The sequence below is a fragment of the Planococcus citri genome, chromosome 2, assembly GCF_950023065.1.
Source record: "Planococcus citri chromosome 2, ihPlaCitr1.1, whole genome shotgun sequence".
Taxonomy (NCBI): Eukaryota; Metazoa; Arthropoda; class Insecta; order Hemiptera; family Pseudococcidae; genus Planococcus; species Planococcus citri.
In genome coordinates this window covers 19,410,417-19,429,524 of record NC_088678.1, presented here as the reverse complement: position 1 = coordinate 19,429,524, position 19,108 = coordinate 19,410,417, and the positions used below count along the sequence as shown (strand labels likewise).

The 19,108-nt window shown below is 34.5% G+C and overlaps 3 protein-coding genes across 3 annotated transcripts; all 3 read left to right on the top strand.

The window, feature by feature from the left end:
• Window positions 1-1,311: 1,311 nt before the first annotated feature.
• Window positions 1,312-4,631, top strand: LOC135834908 (uncharacterized). Its single transcript, XM_065348894.1, has 5 exons — window positions 1,312-1,470; window positions 1,651-1,922; window positions 2,021-2,215; window positions 2,336-3,020; window positions 3,829-4,631. The coding sequence occupies exons 1-5, from the start codon at window positions 1,422-1,424 to the stop codon at window positions 3,927-3,929; spliced, it is 1,302 nt and encodes a 433-aa protein (XP_065204966.1). The 5' UTR covers window positions 1,312-1,421; the 3' UTR covers window positions 3,930-4,631.
• Window positions 4,632-9,887: 5,256 nt separating this feature from the next.
• LOC135834911 (uncharacterized) lies at window positions 9,888-13,866 on the top strand. The gene is made up of 5 exons (XM_065348899.1): window positions 9,888-10,140; window positions 10,331-10,608; window positions 10,720-10,914; window positions 11,040-11,679; window positions 13,724-13,866. Exons 1-5 carry the CDS (start codon window positions 10,092-10,094, stop codon window positions 13,822-13,824), a joined length of 1,263 nt encoding a protein of 420 aa, XP_065204971.1. The 5' UTR covers window positions 9,888-10,091; the 3' UTR covers window positions 13,825-13,866.
• Window positions 13,867-15,012: 1,146 nt separating this feature from the next.
• On the top strand, window positions 15,013-18,738 carry LOC135834906 (uncharacterized). Its single transcript, XM_065348893.1, has 7 exons — window positions 15,013-15,169; window positions 15,291-15,384; window positions 15,481-15,537; window positions 15,632-15,906; window positions 16,061-16,252; window positions 16,361-16,946; window positions 18,445-18,738. The coding sequence occupies exons 3-7, from the start codon at window positions 15,489-15,491 to the stop codon at window positions 18,597-18,599; spliced, it is 1,257 nt and encodes a 418-aa protein (XP_065204965.1). The 5' UTR covers window positions 15,013-15,169; window positions 15,291-15,384; window positions 15,481-15,488; the 3' UTR covers window positions 18,600-18,738.
• The last annotated feature ends 370 nt before the right edge of the window (window positions 18,739-19,108 follow it).

The following is a 19,108-nucleotide window of genomic DNA, read 5'->3' as shown; positions in this document are numbered from 1 at the left end:
AGACTTGAGAAATTTTATATTGGTCTTGTTTACAAGGTTCCTGGAAATCCCCCCCCCCCCAAACATAGATTAACCCACTCTCGCGACGACCTTGATTAATTTTTTTTCCAATGTCACAGTCTAATTTTTCATTGTAATTTGTCCTACGGAAATTTTTGAAATCTGTTCGCTAAAATGCTGAGCTCCGAAGCATTCGAAGGATATTCCACAATTTTGTTGATTGATATCATATCCATATGAACTATAATGAATTTCATTATCTGTTTTTACATTCTTAGGGGCCCAAAATGTGAAGTTTTTCATATTTTTAAAACGAGAAACAAATCGGCCAGAGCGAAACAAGGGCAAAAGTTTTTGAAAATTCGATTTCGAGAAGCCTAAAAACGATTTTGTTAGGAATAGGTTTGCTGATTTTGAAAAAAAAGTCAGGCAGTCGAGCGAAGTGAGTACGACAACTTTAGAAAATGTGTATTTTGAGAGAATCAAAACCGATTTTTTTTATGCAAGGAATTGATTATTTGGATTTTAAAATTTTAGAATTTGAAAGATTTTTTTATCTGCGTGCCTGTCTAGCCTCTCAAAAGTCATTGGCCCATCTGTCTGGCTTCTCAAGGTCACTGACCACCTGCCTTGCCTCTCATAGTCGTCTACCCACCCACCTTCCTAGTCTGTCAAGATCATTGACTCATCTGTTTGGCTTTTTAAAGTTGTTCTGTCATCTTAAGGTCATAGACCCGGTTTTTTGGCTTCTCTGGGTCATTGAATTGTCAGTATAGCTCGCCATGGTTGTCTGGTTGCCTGCTTGTCTGGTCCTTTCAAGGGCATTGACCTGTTTCCATGGCTTTCGGAGTGATCTATCTGGCTGTCCGGCCTCTTAAGGTCGTTTTCTCGTCTCTCTGACCTCTCAAGGTCGTTAATATCTTGACTGCCGGTCATTGTCCCGTCTATGTGGCCTTTTAAGTCGCCTGTCTGGACTCTGAAAGGTAATTGGTCCATCTACGTGGTCTCTTAAAGTCACCTTGTCTGCCAGTTGAACCAACTTCATCTTTCGATGTTTAGCAATTTTCAGATGATTTTCATGTATTTTTTCAACTTTTTTAGTAATTAAATTTTAAAGATTTTACAGTTTTTTTCTGTTTTTTTATGACCGTTCAATAGATTTTAAGAATGTCCTATCAAGTGTACATTTCCATTCCACTGAAGTTTGAAATAGATACTTCGCTATCAGATTTTCTATAATCTCATGAATCAAGCTCGTGCATCACTTGAAATTTTTAAATATTGCGAAACCAACCAATCTGTTTCTGTAATCTTTAAGATGCGTATCATTTTTCAGTAAATACAACAACTATATTATCAGTATTAATTTCACAAGTGGTCGTCTCGTTGGATGTTCTTTACGAACTACATAAATTGACCAGATGAATTACACGAAGAGGATATGTTTCTTTATTCTATTTATATTCAAAGGTAAGTGATATACATAAACCAGAATTGTACTTATATACGATTCAAAAATAGCACTACATTAATAAGTAGGTATCTAATTACCTACTTATCTACTTTCTTCGTAACTTGAAATTCAGTAGCCAACATTTTTTGGAAAGAAACCTCGCACACCATTATCTAATTGTGCTACTTTTGTTTCAGAATTCAGCACCGTAAGGTCAATAATCGATTCATCTGAAAAATATGATATTACAGATGTCGTTCATGATTCCATCAAAGACGCGTTACACGCTAATCATTTGTCAGTAGGATTATATAACAGCATATTATATCCGCAACTTGCTTTTTACGCCGCTGAAAATCCTGTAAAAAGCAAGCGTTTCTCAGACTTCGTTTTCTTCAGCCGTTTATATTTCATAATAACAGAAAATTCAGGTTATTCAGTTCGTTGGAACATTTCAAAAAATGAAACGGTAATATAGAAAAACAATATTTGGGTAAGGTATAGCTTTAAAATCAATGATCAAACCGAAATTTGTGCCTATTTTTTTTGGTATGTTTCACATTGCAGTTTGTAGGCGTCAGCAATATGTCAATCTTTATACATGGGATGGTGCATATGTGGCAAAATATTTCCGACTGTGCTTATTTCTCAGGATTTCTTGAAATCAACAACATATCGGTATGTGTCAGGCACTTAACTAACGGTGATGAAGATAAGAAGATCAACACCAGTGTTTCATTTGGTTTTGAAGGCATTAAAGGAGTGAGTAGAGCATTCAGATCATTATGAAGTAAATCTAGCACCATTAGATACCTAATGATTCATTTCAGTAGTGAATGCTGAAGCTGCACAATTGTTTGAAACAAGAATTTGATTTTTCAGGACAACACAATAATTCGTGATTACGAAATCGAATATAAAGAACGACAAAAGATGGTGTACATTGTCAATAACTTACTTCCAAAGATGATAAAACATCGTATGACTAGTAACAAGAACTTTTCGCAATGTTTGAGAGACAGCCCTTACGCTCAGCCTAATCATAAAATTATCTCAAAATATCCAGACTTTCACGCTAACAAAGAAAAGTTCTACTATTTATTACCTCCTATTGCTCTCGAACTAATCAGCTTCAGCGACATTAGGATCGTAGGTTTATCGAATTTTGAATCACTGGAGGCCAAACGACATCCACCAAACCTTAGATTCGATTTATTAAAAATTGAACATGGTGTACCGAAGGAAGAACCGAAATACTATCACATCTTACAAATTAATGATATTTATGGAAGTATGGTCTTGAGATACGGCAAGGAAAAGCCAGAGTTCAAAAAACAAATCGCTGCGATAAATTTCACAATTAATCGACTTTCCATGCTAGTTGACATGTCAAAGAACCGTACAATGTTTAAAGCGAAGGACTACTCGATTACTGAATTTCCTCGAAACTTTTCAATTCCAATAACCAATTGGTTATCGAAATTTTCGTCGACGATAATGAGACACATCGAATCAGCAATGGCACATTCCATTATACTGCGAGGATTGCGGCGTCGTCGACTTAACGGTAAGTCTGACAAGGGAAGTACGAGTACGAGTATATCCCAACTGGCACATAAAATTTTGGAACTGGACAAAGCTCGTTTGGAAGAGCGAAGAATGATACATCACCAGCAAAAATTTCAAGTGCTCAAATGCATTTTTCGATTTTAGGTGCATTTAAAAAAAATCTTATTTGAGCAAAAAATAGAATGAAATAATAATTTCAGCAAAATTGACTTCTAGGACCTTTTGCAACAAATCGAAAATTCCAGTAAGCTCGTGATTCGTGCTTTGTAGATCATGTTGACGAACAGATCGATTGTACGTTTTTTTTTCTGAAACTCGGCGTGATTCAGTTTGAAACTATACCTAAAAGTACTTTTGTTTGATGATTTCACGAATGGAAAAAAAACAAAAATTCAGTGGAGGCTTTGAAAGGACGACCCACCATTTGAAAAATTCGGTTATAAACTGAAGTTCTTAGAATTCCAATATTATTTGGTAAAATTCTGTGGAAATTTCAACTCTTAGAAATTTTCTGGAGGCTCTAGAACAGCTCTAAACGGTTTGAAACCGTTACCAATTCATTCGGAGGGTCAAAAAAATAGTAAATAATGCTAGGCTAAATTTTACTTTTTTAGATCAAAGAGATTTTCAATTTTTTCCATTTTTGTACTAGGTATATGATTTTCAAAACGTTGCTCGGTTCAAAAATTCTGATGCGAGTTGGGTTGGGATATTTCTTGTCAGGAAATATGAGATTTTTAATAGCATTCGAACTTCTTATGGAGCCATGTAATGTACCTAGGTACTTGTATCTTTTTTTTCAACAGTTCAGGTAAATAATGCATCCAGTTTGGAGTCGAGTACGCGTCAAATGGAAAATTCATTTACTCAAAAACATGGTAAAATCAAGTCATCATATGATATTTGAACGCCAGGTCAAATCAGCTGTTCATGTAAGAATGGTAAATCGTTAACAATACGTAAAGTCGTCTGGGTAGAGATTGTTCGATTTGATTAAATAGGTACCTCGCTACCTATATTGGTAGATATATGTAATGTATTATAAAAAAAAATCGTGTTGCGTATTGTTAGATCGAAGTAGCAGAACTTGGAGGTCACCAAAGTAGGGATTATTTTTTTTTAACACACACACACGCAATTCACCCTGTTTTTTCAGTAAATCATAATTTTGCTAAAATTTTAAAATTACATTGCTTTTTTGGATTTTTTTTTGAAAATTTGAAATAAAAGGTAATTTGAAAGTACCCATCTGAAGCAAATGAAACAATACGTTTTATAGATCGAGTAATTCAAGTTTCAAAACAAGTTTACAGATTTTTTTTGTAATTCTTTAGCGCATGCTTCTTATCAACATTGCAAGAAAAACATTTTTTGAAGAAAAAATGAAAATGTCAAGTTGTTTTGTAACAGTGGGGTTAGACTGGACTGCTAGAAGAATGGATTATGATAATTTTCTCCTAAGGTGGTTTTCTGAGAAATATTCCTTTGAGAAGGAACATTTACCAAATTATACCTGGCTAGCTCTAGAATAGACAATCCTTTCTACCTCAATGAACACAGTGAGAAGTTATTATACTAAGTATAAATAAAGAAAGCCTTTTCAAACCAATTACTTATGGTTTTTATTCACAGATGTTAGTGTAAAACAAGTAATTGAGCATATTATACCAACTAATTATAATTACTTATAATTAATCTGTGTAATCTGTGTGTGAGATAGGTACACAATACAGGGTGGCCAGAAATATCGGGTACCCCTAAAAAAGTTTTCCAACTAAATATTTCGGTTGGTCACAGTGTATGATGATACGAGTAATAATGATAACACATGATTGGTTGTTGGACTGGAGAGATAACATTACACCAATCATATGCACCTATTTCACATTGCCAACCTATATTTTTAATGAAAAACTTTCTTAGGGGTACCCGATATTTCTGGCCACCCTGTACAAACTACCCATCTTCTTACTCTACGAGTAGGTAACTTAAAACATCCACAGGCAAGCCTAGCAACTTATTAATTATTATAAAGCGAGTTGTAAGTATTTAAAAGAATATGATATAAGGTAAGTGCAGCTAATTACGCCACGCTAAGGTTTGAGGTCATTTAGTGGGGTTAAAATGCATCTTTGGCAAAAATGTGAATGAGCCACCTCAAAGTACATCTTATTGGCTAAGTCGTCGTCGTCGTGGTTCCTTGTCCTTTACAGGACATTGGAAATCGCATTTTTGTGGTACCCTAACAGGGTGAGGTGAATGCACCTTTCACAAAAAAAAACTTTTTTTCTTACCCCTCCCCCAATACTTTCCATCTCCTCCTGAAAATTATCAACACATGCAGGTTATCACGCCACCACCCCAAAAAACTATTTAAAATTTATGAAAACATTGGCAAAAATCATTTGGCATTTTGGGCATCTTAATGGCTACGTTTCCCTAAAAAAATGTTTCCTTTACCCCTCCCCTTATCCCATGCCTCCATTTCTGAAAATTATTCACCAAAGTGGTGTATTCATCAACATATGGTAGGTAATTCCGCCACTCTCCCCCCCACCTGCCAACAAAATTATTTAAAATTATTGATAAAAACATCGTTGAAAATTATTTCTTAGCATTTTGGTCAAATATGTGAAAGTCCTGAAAGAGTTTTGTTAAAGTGGCATAATTTTTAACATTGGTACTTTTGTACATTTTTCACCAAAAATGACAAAGTATTTAGATGACTTTTATAATATCATCCTCATACTTCCCAATTGGCATTATGTAAGGGTGAATGCAACCCCGGTAAAAGAATTAAACAATTTACTTTGGATGATGAAAATACGCATAGTTTTACTGTTCACGTTGCCTGCCTCTCCCTGGCGACCCCAATAATAGTCGCTTTGGCAGGTATGATTAGTAGCTCCATTTTTGTAGGGTTATCCACTCAATTGTCCGGATTAATCAATCAGAGATGGGCCGAAATAAGTACCACGATCTTACGAGGGATTAACGAAGTATCACGTTATAAGTTCCATGACCGTACGAGGAAATTAACAAGTCACGTTGCAAGTACTAGGTAACCATCTAAAGATGGTTAAAACACATAGGGAGTATGGAACTAGCCATACCAGCCGTTTGAATATTCACTGTAACTGACGTTGGTCCGGAGAGCTCAAGTGTCCTGGACCAAGTGATTTTTCTAGCATCACAATCCTCGCAACGAGGCTCGGATCGCGAGTACATTACATAGCTCATTGCTCCTCCCACAGTACGATTACAATAACCTACGCTTACCAAGAAGTTACACTCATATCTACTATAGGCGATCAGGGCATATCTGCTCATCACAGTTTATTTATTAATTGAACTATGTCAAATTTTATATGAAATTTTTAATTGTGTATTTTTCAATTTATTTTCAAAATTTGCTATGTACTTACTTGTTAGATTTTGTTGGCAAAATTGTAGTGTAACGCTACCCGTAACTTTTATCTACGTGTAATTTAGATTCTAAATCTAAATTTTTGTTTTTATTTATTTCGTAATTCGGTTATGTAAAATATAAATGGTTAGTGCGCCAGGAGCCCAAAGCGTATATGGATTCCTTACTTGGAAACTGGTCATGCTAAGAAATGCGCCTTTCTGATTGGCTGTAGCAACGCGCTCCGCTGTTATCAATAACAGAATACCACATTCCGATTCCGCGTAAATTACAACAATATAATTATTATTGCTTAAAATACAAATTGAAATTTGGAAGACTTATCGTATATGGATTATGGTTCATTTGAAAAAGTTTTCCCATCAATTTAACAAAATAACAAAAACAATTTGCCGCAAAAGTATCAGGATCAAATTCTAGAATTCGATGATGAATTACGCGAATGTGTGCTGAGTTACCTTCTAACACTACAAATCTATGCAAGATATCAATGTTTTAGTTTGGCAAAATGCATTTAGTGAATCAACATGGAATAAGTGAGATTCGCAATCAATGCAACTTGTAAAATATGGTCAGTACTTCGAAGTTCAAACTTTCACTAATTCATACTCAATATCACAGCCTCATCCGTTATCATACTACCTTGCTTATTACTGCATAACTTACGTATTATGCACAAATGATGTGTTTATTTCACCAGGAGACAAGTAATTCTAATTTGTCGACACAGCGCCTTCATGAAATTGATAAATGTGCAAATAAAGGAGGTCATCTGTCCAAGAATACTTCTTGCCAAGCTAGAATAATTCGAATATGTACCAAAACCAATTGAGATTGATTTACTGACCAAGTGACCACCAAAATTGTATATTTACGTAGTGTTTACGTTCCTTTTCAAAAAACAAAACATCCTCTATTCTTCAATGCTTGAGTATATTTTAGGTAACACATTTTTCATCGATTTATTTTGGAATTAGGAAAAAAAACATGAATAATTTATTTATAATTATTAATTAGAGCTATTATTTTATTTGCGACTTTGCGTTTCACACTTCACAAGTTCACAAACACAAGATAACATCGCGCAAACTGCTAAGTGCTTAGAAAACGCCCACTGGCATTTTGGCCAATCATGGGGCTGTATTTCTTAGCATGACCAGTTTCCGAGTAAGGAATCCATATACGCGAGCCCAAAACGTTATGGTCTCTTATGGGAAATACTTGGCTGTTAATTTTTCAAGCATTTTATTTTTGTTTTCGTTATATACGTTAGTTCGACGCGTCAATACGATTGTAAACTTTAAACGGTTAAGTAGTCTGAGCTCGTGGAGCTCGTATTTATTCTGCCTACGGTTCGTTGTACCCATCCAGGTCAACGACCGCTTTTTCAAAATAAATATTTTTTATTTATTTGAATGTTTTGTTCAAGATGTTATTAGTTTGAAGTTATCGAAGTCAGTTTAAAGTAGTCAGGGTTTTTTATTCGTGTGTCGAGTAATTTTCCCGTACAGATTTTTAAAATTTTTTTTCAATCGCGATGATATTTGCTTTTTTTACTGACCAAATATTGATACCTACCTATATGTTTGTTTCAACTCAGTGCTCACTCTTTGACCTGATGCTTATAATGAAAATGAATGGATGTAATTGTCAACAATAATAATTTTGTCGCTCAACCTGACCTATCAATTTCAATGAATGTTTTTTTTTTTTTGAAACCAAATAATAAAGCTCAATACTTATAGGCCAAGGATCCAGAACTTGATAGGTAGGGGAGATTGTTGTACCAGGGACCGATTTTTCGTTTTTTGGGAATGGACTCCACCCATTAATTATTTTTGAAAATGTGAATAGGGTGCATCAAAGAATGGTCTTTTACAAAAAAAACGAGATATTCACATTTGTTCAAAACTCATTCCCCTCCCCTCCAGAATTTTTTGAAAAAGTCACTTTTTTTTGGTCCATGGTACAACGGGTCGTGTACCAAGGACCAAAAGGAAATTTACCCTGGAAAATGCCTAAAAGTTGGCCGTGAAGGCATAAAGTTCACGTATGGATCATAGACATTCATTATACATATTTACTTTTTACAATAAGATCATATAAAATTTTGCAGAATTTTTTAAAAAAAATTTCATAAGTTTGTCATGTTGTACTACGGACCATAGATTTTTCCTCAAATTTCCACCAATTTCAAATAAATTTTGAAACGTTTTCAGATGCTACAATGTAAAAACTGTGTAAAGGGCATCCTGGCATCTGAAAAAGTATCAAAATTCGTGAAAATTAGATGAAAAAATTGCGGTCCGTGGTACACGATGAAATTTGGTCCCAGGTACAAGACCTCCCAAAATTTAGAAAAAAATTTCTACAAAATTTCACACAATATTTTTCCAAAAAGTGAATATGTGTACTTACACTTGGATGGTGTAGCTACACGTTGCACTAATTGCTTTGACAAATTTCAAATAAACAACAGGTCAAAATGAGTTCACAAAACATGGCAAAATGTAATTTTTCGTTTTAAAACGTGATAATCGTGTGCAAAATTTTCAAATGAAAACCTTATCGCCTATAGTTCATTTTGTGCCATACCCTAGTGATGCCTTAAAACGTAGTGGGGTCCGAATTCCGCAAGTGGCGTTAGTGAGGGAAAGGTCCCTGGTACAACAGGTCCGGGGTACAACAATCTCCCCTACCTATATATTAACTTTTTTCAGACTGAAAAAATCAATTATAAATGGATAAGAACAATTCTGAGCAGTTCTGAAGTCTTCAACAGATTCTAAAAAATCAAAATTTCTACAAAATTTCGCCAAACAAAGTTTAAACGCTAAAATTTACACTATACCCTAACTTTAACATTATAAGTATCCGTTCTGTAGTCTCTAGCCACTTTTTGGAAATTCCAGTTTTCAAAAAAAAAAAAAAATAAAAAATAAAAAAACCATAAAATGTGTCTAAATCAACTTTAGCACATATTATGATCCCATTTGTGGTTCGTTAATGAATAATGGCCCACCCGATCAATTTCACAGATTTTTTCCAAAATGGACGGATGCGAGTTCGATGCTTTCATGTAACCTTAATAATTAGATACTTATTGAAAAAATAAATAAAAATTTAAAAAAAAATAAAAACCGAAATGCTGCTCGAGGCTGTGAAACAGCGACTCAGAATGTGAAGCACAGCGTACCTATAACGTAAATTCTCAGCTTTCTAACTTTATTTGGTGAAATGTTGTGGGAATTACAATAGCTTTCAAAAATATGCCGGAGGCTTCATAATTGCTCAAAACAAAAATAGGGCTAGTACATTTCCATTTTTGGTCTCTTTATTTTAATTTCAAAAAAGTTGACCGAAAATCAAAAAATGCACCTTGGCACGTGAAATTTTACTGATAACAATATGTTTTTGCATATAATTTTTCGATCCTTAACTTCACTGTCAAATTTTTTCTAATTTCATGAGCAAGCTCGTGCGTTACATGAAATTTTTAAATAAGGTTACGTCGAAACTAATCTATCTATCTGTTCTATAATCTTCAAGATACGTATCATTTTTCGGTAAAAATACAACAACCATATCAGCATTTTGGTTACTTTTACAAGTGACCATCGGAACAACATATTATTTGACCAGATGAATTTCACAAAAGGGATATGTTTCTTCATTCTATTCATGTTCAAAGGTAAGTGATGTAAACCAGAATTGTACTTAGGTATAGATAAGATTCAAAAATAGCACTACACAACTAAGTATAGGTAGGTATCTGATTATCGATTTTCTTCCTAACTTAAAATCAGTAGCCATTATTTTTGATTTTTTGGAAAGAAACCTCGCACACCATTACCTAAATTGTGCTGCTCTTATTGTTTCAGAAATCAGTACCGTAAGGTCAATAATCGATCCATCTAAAAAATATGATATCACAGATGTTCTTCACGATTCCATCAGAGACGCGTTAAACGCTAATTGTTTGCCAACAAAATTATATAACAGCATGATATATCCGCAATTTGATACTTACTTAGCTGAAAATCAGATAAAAAGCAAGCGTTTTTCAAAGTCCGTTTTTTTCAGCCACTTATATTTCACATTAAATTCGGACGGTTCTGCAGGCTCTTCAGTTCGTTGGAACATTTCAAAAAATGAAACGGTAGGACGTAATACGAGTATAATATATGTACTTGGAAAAATAATCTGCTTTAAAATTAGCGAGCAAATCGAAATTTGTTCGTACAATTTCTTGGTATATTTCACATTGCAGTATGTAGGCATAGATTATGTATCAATCATTATCGGTGGAGAGGTACGCATGTGGCATAATTTGTTTGCCTACACTCGTTTCATGGCAACAATTGACATGAACAATGTATCAGTATGTGCCAGGCAATGGACCACCGGCGATGAAGATAAGAAGATTCACACCAGTGTTTCATTTGGTTTTGCTGGCATTTGGGGGGTGAGTAGAGCATTTCAGATCATTTTGAAGTAAATCTAGCACACTTAAGTAGATACCTGATGATTTATTTCAGTGGTAAATGCCGAAGCTCCATAATTGTTTGAAACAAGAATTTGATTTTTCAGGACAATACAATAATTCGAGATTACAAGATCGAATATAAAGAACGACAAAAGATGGTATACATAGTCAACAACATACTTCCAACGATGATGGAACATCGTATAATTTTTAACAAGAATTTTTCGCAATATTTGAGAGACAGCCCATCCACTCAACCTAATCAGAAAATCATCTCAAAATATCCAGACTTTCACGCGAATAAAGAACAGTACTACTATTTATTACTTCCGATTACTCTCGAACTGATCAGCTTCAGCGACATTAAGGTCGTAGGTTTGTCGAATTTTGATTCAATGGAGATTGCACGGCATCCACTTAAACGCGATGAACCGAAATACTATCACATCTTACACATGAATGATATTTATGGAAGTATGGACTTGAGATATGGCAAGGAGAAGCCAGAGTTCAAAAAACAAATCGCTAAGATAAATTTCACAATTAATCGACTTTCCATGCTAGTTGACTTTTCATACAACTTTACTATATTTGAAGCAGAAGACTACTCGATCACTGAATTTCCTCAAAACTTCTCAATTCCAATAATCAATTGGTTATCGAAATTTTCATCGACGATAATGAGGCACATCGAATCTGCAATGGCACATTCAGTACTGAGGGGATTCCGGAATAAATTCAACGGTAAGTCTGACAAGGGAGGTACACACGTATATCTCACCAGGCACATGAATTGTTGAACTGAACGAACCTCGATCGAAAGAGCAAACAATGGTACATAATAGCCAACATTTCAGAAGGTAGTACGTATTTTTCGATTTTTGGTTAAATTTGAAAACTTTCTGATAAAAAAATAGAATGAAATCGATTCAGTGTACTTATAAGTATCATATTTCAAACCCATCGGCCATCACAATGATTGAAAATGTTTTTTTTTGTTTTCCAAATTCCGCGATCTCTGCCACATTTGGCACCAACTCAGGCTGAGAGTGTCCAACGACAATTCCATCGCTGCTCGGCAGTTTTGCTTTTTCATGTGATGATTCTTCTTGCTGGGAAGGTCAGACGGCTTGAATCTCTTCAGCCTAAGCACATCGTTAGAGTTGTCCAAAAGCTGGATGGCACTGGGAGTGACTGTGTAGCCTGTTCTCATGCTGTTCAGCGTGCCTGCAGATCTCTTCTGAGATGTGACTGATTTTCAGGTCCTTGTGGAGATCAGCGTTTCTTTCATACCAGTACTTTTCAGTCATCCTTCGTAGGATTATGTTCTGGCACCTTTGTATTATCAGAATATTCCATTTTGAGACACAGCTCCAGAGAGCGATACCATATAAAGCCAGATTGGCCAGACTATTGCCAGGTATGAAAGGCATTTATTCACAAGACTCAAACTCGACTTTGGCTCCATGAGCCAGTACAGCTCCCTCATTTTCTCTTTTATCTGAAGTTTTTTCATCCAAATGTGTTTACTCCAATTTAGACTTGAATGTAAATGCATATCAAGGTACTTTGTAGAGGTTGAGTAGGGCACAATTGCATCGTTGATACTGATCAGCAAGTAGGGGTGGGGTGTAGAGAGAAGTCAACATGCATTGATTTCCCACAGTTTGCAGCAATTTTCTATGTCCTCATCCACTTGAAAATTCTATCAACTGCTGCTTGTTGTAAAGTAATGGCCCTTTCATAATCTTCATTTACCGAGGGAATGGCCTTGTCATTGGCGAATAGTGCAGCTACTATTTCATCTGGCACTGGAATATCTGCCATGAAGAGAAGATAAAGGACAGTAGATAAGACTCCTTCTCGCAGTCTCTCCAGGAGACATGGCATCTCCCTGAGCCACACTAAACTCTAAACTAGCAGTCTTTGATGTATCAGCAGATGATGTCATAATACCTGTTATTCAGCCACTTACAAATTTTATATGCTTTAGGCCCTGGTGACAAACTCTGTCAAAGGCCTGAGCAATGTAGATGAATACTCCAGCACAGAATTTACCTACATTCTTCAAGTGCACAGCTGATAGTATTAGTCACCCTGTGTAGTTGGTCCACCTTTAAGTGTTTGTGCCTGAACCCAAACTAGAACTCTGGTATTGCCCTCTCAAAAGTTGAAGCCAGTCTCTTTAGAAGTAATTTTTCAAACAATTTAGAGGGCAGAAATGGTTTCAAACCATTTTGAGGAGTATTATAGGTACTGAAGCCTTCAGCAGATTTTTTAAAGTTGGAATTTCCACAAAATAATTTTACAAAATAAAGTTGGAAAGCTAAAATTCATTGTAATACCCTAATTTCAACATTTTGAATGGACTATATGTGGTTTCAAGGTAAAATTTTGTGGAAATATCAACTTTTAGAAATTTACTGGAGGCTTCAGAATAGATCTAAACAATTTGAAGCTGTTTCCAATTGATTCAGAGAGTAAAGATATTTATAAATTTCAGTTTTCTAGATCAATTCAGTAAAATTTGGATTTTATCGATTTTTGGCCCAATTGATTTTCATAAATCTACTATAAAAATAAAAAAATGCACTTTAGCATCTGAGATTTTGGCTTGTGATATATTTTTGTATGATCTTTCGATCCAACTTTGTCCAGTTCAAAAACTGAATGCCAGTTGAGATATCTCTTATCAGGCAATACATATTATGAGATTTGTAATACGATTCAGCTTCATTAATAATTGGAGCAATGTACTGAACTAACTTGTACCTTGTTTTCTCAACAGTTCAGGTAAAGAATGCGTCAAGTTTGGAGTCGAGTACGCGTCAAATGGAAAATTCATTTATTCAAAAGCATGGTAAAATCAAGTCATCATATGATTTTTGATAGATTAATGTGATGGGTCCAATAAAGTTGTTTGCAATGGAAGTTGTCAAATTTGATTAACAGGTGGATATTTTATGAAAAATGTGTATTTCTAATAATTAGCGATTAGATCAAGGTGGCAGGAGCTGTTATACACGTCTTTCTGCTCAAATTTTGTAAATATTATGTAGGTATGTACATGGATTTTTTAGAAATTGTTTCAATATTTCTCGAAAACTTGAAATAAAAGAGAGCTTAAAAACAATTAGATTGAATTTTTGAGTAGGAAAATAAGTCTACTGATTTTTTTTAATGGAGGGGAGGGGGTCAACTGAAAATTTGCCCACTGATATAGGGAAAAAATAAACATTTTGTCGATTGATAGGTATCACATTCATGTGACCTATAAAAATTTTCATTTTCTGTTTCAGATTTTTTAGGTTGCAAAATGTAAATTTTTTTATTTTAAAACGACAAACAAATTGGCCAGGACGAAGTAAAGGCGAATGTTTTTGAAAATTCGATTTCGAAAAGCTTAAAAACGATTTTTTTAAGACGTTGATTTTTTTAAAAAAAGGATAGACTCGGATGAAGCGAGGGCGAAAATTTTTGAAAATTTGTAGGTATTTTCAGAGAATTAAAAACTATGTTTTTTTATGCAAGGAGTTGATTTTTTGGATTTTAAAATTTTTAGATTTTTTTAGGATGTTACATAATTTGGAGAAATGAAAAAGAACAGGCCCAGGTGAGGGCGAAAACTCTAGAAAATTTGCATTTCGAGAGGCATAAAAACTATACTTCTAATGGGAGAAGTTTATTTTTTCACGTTAAAACTTTTTAAATGGTATTTTTTTTCAAAAATTTCAATTTTGAGAAAGAAAGCAAGTCTGAACGAAACGATGAGGACAAAATCTTTCAAAAATTTGTTTTTTGAGAAGTATAAAAAACGAGGTTCTTTATTACGGACCCTTCTTTTGCCGGGCCCTCCAGAAAGCGCGGGACCTGGGTAAACTGCCCCATTTCCCCTCTCTCAAATATCCTGTTCAGATCAAAGAAAAAACTAACTACACGAATTACACAAAAGATAGGGAAATATTTCAATTACTCGTACGATAATCTTGTGCTCATCAGAGCTTTTGCGTAACATTTGAATCGATCAAGACAAGTATGATGAAAGTTTTCAAAGCTCACTAATCAATCTTGATAAGATGAGTACTGATAGGTATCCCATGTATATAACAAATTATTTTTCGAATCTGTTTCATTTCTGTACCACGATTAAGGTTTCGTTCACATAAGTATAATATTCGTAGGCAAAATGACTACCAAGATGAAGGTCCTCATGTGGTTTTTTTTAATCGCAAAGGTAAGAATAGTTATAAGCAATATTTCCTTCGTCGAGAAGAAGAAATCGTGTAGGTATCCAGTAAATTACTATTTACTATCATACATTTGACCAACGATTCCGCTAACTGCGAATGTTTCAGTTTTTCTATTAATAAAGGCGCTCGATTTCAAATGATCAAGACAAGTATGATGAAAGTTTTCAAAGAACTAATCGGTCTAGATAAATATTGATAGGTATACCCGATGTATACAACAAATTATTTTTCGAATCTATTTAATTTGTGTATCACTATCAAGGTTTTATTCGCATAAATGTTTATATTCTTATAGGCAGCAACATGAATTTCAAAACGAAGACCTCCCTGCTATTTTTTTTTATCGCAAAAAGTAAGAATAGCTAAATATTTTCTCAGAGAAGAAAAAATCTTATTAAACCAGCATACAAATTAACCAAAAATTCCGCCAACTGCGAATGTTACAGATCTTGTATCAGTGAAAGCGCTCGACGAGTCCTCGAAATACGACATCACAAAAGTTCTGAATGATTCCATCAACGGAATATTTCAAAAAGCTGGCTGGAGTCGAGTAGAAAAAACATTCACAAAAGGCTTTCACGGCTTATCGGAATATAAAACCAAAAACATTCGAAAATTCAAAATATTTGGCGATGAGATCATCTATCGTGACCTCCAGTTTTACGATATTGACGCACCCGGCCTTATCTCAATTGAGTGGAATTCTGCTAAAAATGAAACGGTAGGTTTCGATAACCAAAAAGCATCATTTGACAAAATTATGTAGGTAGGTAATCGCTTTAACTATAGAAATGAAATAATAAAATATAAAATTTCGTTGGAAAATTGACGGAAGATTCAATCACTAATTAATTTCGTATGGTATTGAATTGCAGCGATTACAATTTGGCGGATTCGAATATCATTTAGACTGTAATATGATCGGGGCACTGAACAAGTCGGATGCTCAATTCATGGCAAATCCTGTATTCACACAGTTCGCAATAATTATTACTGAATTATCAACTGGACAAAATGAGAGCAAAATTAAAATGGATATAGACTACGCCAATATAATGCATTGGGAAGTGAGTTTTGATATCAGCCATAATTGAAATACCTACCAAATCTAATTACAGAATCAAATAGGTACAAATTTTAACAATTTACTAAGTATTTTTTTTAACATCCCACAGTCGACGATGCTTACCGGATATGATGAAACGAAATTCAAAACCAGACAAAGACTCTTCTACGAATTCCACATCATGTTACCGAAAGTAACACGTCATTGTTTGGCTCGCAACAAGAAATTCAAACAAGCGTTGAAAAACAGTTTGTTAGTTTACCCGAAACAGAATATTTCATCGCTTTATCTGGATTTCTCGAGCAACGAGCAAGAGTATTACTACTCAATACCCAAGATTTTTCTACAGAAGTACAATTTAACTGACATCAGGATCACAGGACTCTCGAATTTCAAATCATTCAGTGACCTCGTTCTGCACATGGTGAACATTAGTGGGACTATGTATTTAGACCATGGTTATTCGACGGTCGAAAAGGTTCCAATGAATTTCACGATTGATAATCTTTTCATAGACGTAAATTACGTTAACGAAAGTATAACTGTTGAGGCAAAAAACTACACCATCAGTCAATTTGGTATCGAAGGTTCCAAATACTCAACGTCAATGTCGTCTTGGTTAGATGAAGTTTCGCATATAATGATACGACACATCGAATCAGCTATCGCGAATTCAATGATGCCGTCTATGGAGAGTGAGTGAATTTCCACTATTCACCAGCTTGTTTCTGCTACTGTTTAACATTGCATCATTCTTAAACGACTTTTTTGAACTTACAATCTTCGATTTGGACAAAACCAAGCTAGATCCAAAGAGTATGTCCTAACTCCTGCCGCCCTCCCCTCGTCACAAACCAAAATTCCTGGTACTAGAGATTATTAAAGATTTTAGGCGAATTCTGGAGAATTTCAAGTTTTATTACCTACCCGATAAAGTTGGAAATCTAAAATTTATTCTTTCTACCCTAAATTCAAGACACTGAGTTGATTGGTGGTGGTATTGAACCGTTCTGAAGTCTCTCGCCAAATGAGGAGGTGGATAGCAGAACGCAATAACTCCAAAATTACGAAAATTGAGTTACATATCTATCCTTATGTAAAATTCTACGGGGAATCCATTCCCGGTGTCAGATTTTGTCCATCAGTTGAATATCATAGCGCAATCGAGGAAAATAAGTCTGATTTTAGAGCTAAATGCATTAAAAAATGAGATTTTGTTTGCAAAACGCAATAACTCCACTACTTTTTATACATTTCAGTTGCGCAGATGTGGTAACACTGTTTTTTTTTCATCGGGTAGATACTGAAACTCATTGGGTAGAAGTTACTAAAAAAAATTGTGCTTTCGTTCCCACTCTCTGAATGCTATATCACAGACAGGAATTGTTTGAATTTCGCATTCCAGTTTTGTATTGAAAATTTTCGATTAAGTTAAACATACCTACTTTTTTTCTATAATTTTTCAATTTCTTCAAATAAAAAATACGTTTTTTTTGCAGAAAAACACCCCAAAAAAAAGTTTGCGTTCAAAACGCAATAACTTTTTTTTCTTTTCCTCTCTGTGCTTACCCAGGTGACCAAAATTTTGAAATTGAGTGGAAATTTTATTTATGGCACCCTCCCATTTCATTTGACACCAATTTTGGAACTCGACCCCCCACCCTTCCCCTCCTGACCATTTTTCCTAATTTCCCAAAAAAACCAAAAATGGAGTTATTGCGTTCTGCTATCCACCTCCTCAAATGTTAAAAATTTCACATTTAAAAAGGTCATAAAAATTGTCCAAATTAAATAAACACTTACAGAATGTGTCCAAATTAAATAAATATTACAGAATACGAATCTCTGGAGGCTCCGCAATAGCCAAAAACTAGTAGTTTGATTTGATGGGAGTGGATTTCAAGAAATTTTTCACACTGGTTCGTTTATTCTCTCAAAAAAATCGTATTTTATGACGAAGTTTCAAAATAACCTCTAAATAAAATTTTTTAAAGTTTTCACAAACTGGTCCAAAATCCAAAAATGAACTTTTACAGTAGAAATTTTGATTGTGAGGGTTTCAGGATACACTCTTTCTGTCTAACTTGGTTTCGTCGAATCGAAGAGTGCCAATTCGAAATGTTCCCTTAGTACATACTAGATTATTCATTCGAAAATTGTTTCTTTATTCATTTTTTGTGATCACAAAAACAGATCGGAAAGAAATTGAACCGTGGGCGCAATCAAAAACATGTGCAATGGAGGACATAATCATGGAAATTCTACTTATCACGTCCGGTAACGCTTGTCCAATTGCGAGAGAGGAGGTCGTCCGGAAAATACTTGGAAAACTGAAAATGGAGAAGTAATGCGAGAATTTCAACGGTGCGCTTACTTCAACTTTCATTGCAAACGATGGTGAAGCAGTCTACCTAATAAAGACAATTATTTCAATATAATTACCTACCCTTAGTACCTATTTTTCAAAATAAATGTTTTCAAAAATCAGCTTCATGATGAAATTGGTACCTAGACCTACGTACTACTTACATCCCAACTAGAAAAAAGCGTTCAGTTATTAACTGGCTAACTGCGACTCGAAAAGTTCAAATTTTTTTTAGACTCATAATATAGGGCTAAAATTTGAATATTTTTGAGTTCGAAATTAGGTCAATACTCTCGATATTTTTGAAAAAACTCATGCAACTAATCGAAGTGCGTTAAAATTTAGCGATGAACTGAAATATTCAACAAAAATTTTTTTGAACGTTTTCGATCATTTTTAAAGTTCAAAATTAGGTCAACATTTTCAGAAATGTTGAAAAAGTATCCTATCGAAATAATTTAGCTATGTACCTAAATCCAAATATTGGACAAA